Below are 3,470 nucleotides of genomic sequence, written 5' to 3' on the forward strand. Positions count from 1 at the left end.
GCTTAATGTCATCCTTATGGTTTTAAAACGTGTCTACATGGAAGGGGTACGGTTGACCCCTGCTTATAATCCACAAGTTCTCTCGATACCCAAACTATGTGGGATTAACTTTAGTCGCATATTCCTTATTTTTACCACGACACACAGTATCAATATCACTGATATCAAAATTTCAAGATATTATGCTTTAATTTAATTTTGCATATGTTTGTTTATCTACAATACCATTGGTTGATACACTTCATTTAAAATGAATAATTAACTTTATATTGAAGGAAATTAAATAGAGTTTTTCATTAATTCCAAGCTATTTTAGGGAGGACTTATTTTCCTCTTACTTGATGCTTGCTGCTTGATGGACGCCTTTGTTGTGATGTCGGCTGTATTTATTTTCATGTAAAAGAGGAGAAAGGGAAGTTTTTAAATAGAATTTTTCATTATTTGTTTTCACGTAAAATACAAAAAATGACATTAAAAAATATAATTTACAGGAATATTTTATAATAAAACATTCAAAAAAAACTCTTTCATATCAAGAAAAAAAAAATATTACTCACCAATCAATTCTATCCACAATCTAAGTTCTCAAAATCAAAGCAAGAGCAAGATTAAATATTAAGATGTGAACTTAAAAGGGAGATAGGAAGTTTTTAAATAAAATTTTTCATTATTTGTTTTGACGTAAAATATAAAAAATGGCATTGAAAAAATATCATTTGCAGGGAAATTTTTAGAATGAAACAGACAAATGAAACTCTTTCATAAGACAAAAAAAAAAAAAATTACTCACTAATCAATTCTACCCGCAATCCAAGTTCTCAAAATCAAAGCAATAGCAAGATTAAATATTAAGATGTGAACTTAGAATGAATCAACCTTTTGGTCATGTGAGGATCTCAAGCAATATGCATATAAGGAGAAGGCACTTTTTTAAAAAAATTTTGATTCGTGGCTCGTATTTTGAGTTGTAAAAAATAAAAACTAGACCGAGTCATGCCCTTTTTATAATGCATTGGCGAATCTACATGATTCTTGATCAATTTTCAATATTTTTTACTTGACTTGGGTGAATTACTTGAGTCAAAATTTGGTTTTCCAATTACAGGTCTTATAATTTTGTTTTTTAATTTATATTCTAATACATTTTTGTTTGATAAATCTCCCACGTTTTTAGCGACCATATATGGGTATGGTTTGAGGAATTGGTATTGGATTGGCCGATTCATAACGGTATCAAGGTAGGCTGATAACGATTCTTGGCTGATCACAAATCAGTGGAACAATAATGACAAAGGATAAAAATATCAAAAAAATCCAATTAAAAAAAAAAGAGAGCAAAAAGTGTCCAATCTAAACCAATACAAATTGACTTGGATTGGTTTCGGATTGGTATTGACCGAGACCGATTACTAAACCCATGCTTATGGGATTGCATCTGGCAAGTGTATGTTAGAAACTATTCCAAAGACGATTTCACAACCTAGTGGAAGAGGAAGGACCCGGATCCTCTTAAACGCCCGCACCAGCCCCTCCAACAGCACCTGGGCATGCACCCTGAGTGGAGTGACTAAAGGTGTCAAAATCAAACTGAAACCATTTACGGAAACTGAATCGAACCATTTAAACCAAAACCATGGAATTATTTAATAAATGGTTCAGTTATGGTTTCAAAATTGAGGCCATTTAATTAAATAGTTAAGTCAAACTGGACCGTTTAAGTGAAATAGACCATTTAACACTCTTAGATGTACATAAACATGCCTAACTCAAACAAAAACCGTTTAATAAATGATTCGATTATGGTTTCAAACTTGAGACCGTTTAATTAAATTGTTTAACTGAAATCGAATTGTTTAACACCCTTTGACGAGTGCTCTAGCCGTCAGATGAACGTCGGAAGGGCTGGCGCGTTGAAGAGGATTTCTTTATCCCAAAAAAAAGAAAAAAAAAAAAAGAACACGTTGAAGAGGATCTCTTTCCGAAGAAGAACCCTGTTCCAATAATTAAGGAATAGGTTTTTTTTATTATTTAATTTTAAAAATAAGAGTCAATGATTTGTTCCTCATTTAGTTATTTGGTAATGCATTAATCATGTGCCCTCTAATTAACTCAGTAATGGCTCATTATAATTACCACAATCACTGCACAAGAAATGCCATTTACTTTTAATCTGTCTCTTCCTTTTGTTATTTGTAAGCATTAATCATGTTTCCACTCAACTCTCTTATTAAGTAGTGCTCTCTCTATATAAGAAGTAAACTTGGGAACCCATAACCGAAACCTCCATAGCTAGGTATAGCTACACAGTATTGTTTCTTCCCTTTGTCCTCTCTTTACTTAATTTCTCAATTATTGTGTTTGTGTAGTAGAAATTTTTTCTAAGCTCTTTTAAGAACACTCAAAAAACATGAGCAGCACAGAAATAAGCAGCAGCAGCAGCAAGAGCATGTTGAGCAGGTGCATGAAGGCACCTAGTAAACTCCTTTCATCAGCCAAGAGCTTCTATGATCAAACCATGAACGAAGATGTTGAAGACATTGGTATCGTTGAAGACCTAATAGCCTCACCTCATGGCTATTTTTCTTCTTTCATGCCCAGGAGCAGCAGCAGTAGCTCTTCATTGTCGTCGTCGTCATCGTCGAGGTCGAGTTCCAGCGATAGCAGCTGCGATGATTACCTATTTCAGATCAATTCCAAAGCTGCTACCATGGGTCGGGCTAGTTCAGAGAGTGAGCTTATGAGGAGAAGGAAGGAAGATAGAGTAAAACAGTTACTCCGGCAACAATCATCGAAGAAGATCAGTAATTTGCCGCCGAAGAGTTCAAATAATAAGCTTGTAAAGAAAGTGGAGATTGAAATTCAGAATCTACGGCTGCAGAGACAGCAGCAGGTGGCAATGAAGGGAAGGAAGTTGAAGAGCCAAAGTGAGAGGATTGGGACAATTCATGAAGAAGAAGAAGAGCTTTGTGAGCTTGGAGCTGATGGTCGTGATGTTAAGGAGAGTAGTGGGGTGTTTCTTTATCCAAGAAGCAAGACCTGTTCTACTGCCACCGAGTGTCCTGGTGGTCCCTCTTTTCCTTTGTTTGAAAAATATATGATTTGAACACCAAATAGTTTTTTTGCTACAGTCTGTGAGTACTGTAACCCTAATGAATTCCTAGCTCCCTCCTTCATTTCATTCATACATCATACAGCAACGGGCTTTCTTTCTTTCTTTTTTATTTTTTTGATAGAAACATGTATACTGTTGTTTAAGAGAAGGGTTTTTTTTTTTTTTTTTGGTGGGGGAGGGGGGTGTGGCGCTCTGAGATAGAGCAAAATAACATTTTTTTTGAGAATCCTGGTTGAAATTTTCTATCAGTTTTCTTTAATTTTGATACCTGAATTGAAGTACTTTAATGGATCAAATTTTCTACCCAAAAAAAAAAAAAAAAAATCAAATTTTAAGCTCATCCATCATGCCTTGTGAC

At 34.5% G+C, this 3,470-nt stretch overlaps 1 protein-coding gene across 1 annotated transcript; it reads left to right on the forward strand.

The window, feature by feature from the left end:
- The first annotated feature begins 2,407 nt into the window (after positions 1 to 2,407).
- On the forward strand, positions 2,408 to 3,103 carry LOC122654970 (osteocalcin 2-like). Its single transcript, XM_043849225.1, has one exon. The coding sequence runs from the start codon at positions 2,408 to 2,410 to the stop codon at positions 3,101 to 3,103; it is 696 nt and encodes a 231-aa protein (XP_043705160.1).
- The last annotated feature ends 367 nt before the right edge of the window (positions 3,104 to 3,470 follow it).

The sequence above is a fragment of the Telopea speciosissima genome, chromosome 3 (assembly GCF_018873765.1).
Source record: "Telopea speciosissima isolate NSW1024214 ecotype Mountain lineage chromosome 3, Tspe_v1, whole genome shotgun sequence".
Classification (NCBI taxonomy): domain Eukaryota; kingdom Viridiplantae; phylum Streptophyta; class Magnoliopsida; order Proteales; family Proteaceae; genus Telopea; species Telopea speciosissima.

Bases quoted from the DNA above. Each gene is read 5' to 3' on its own strand.
- LOC122654970 (XM_043849225.1), top strand. From the start codon at position 2,408: ATGAGCAGCACAGAAATAAGCAGCAGCAGCAGCAAGAGCATGTTGAGC.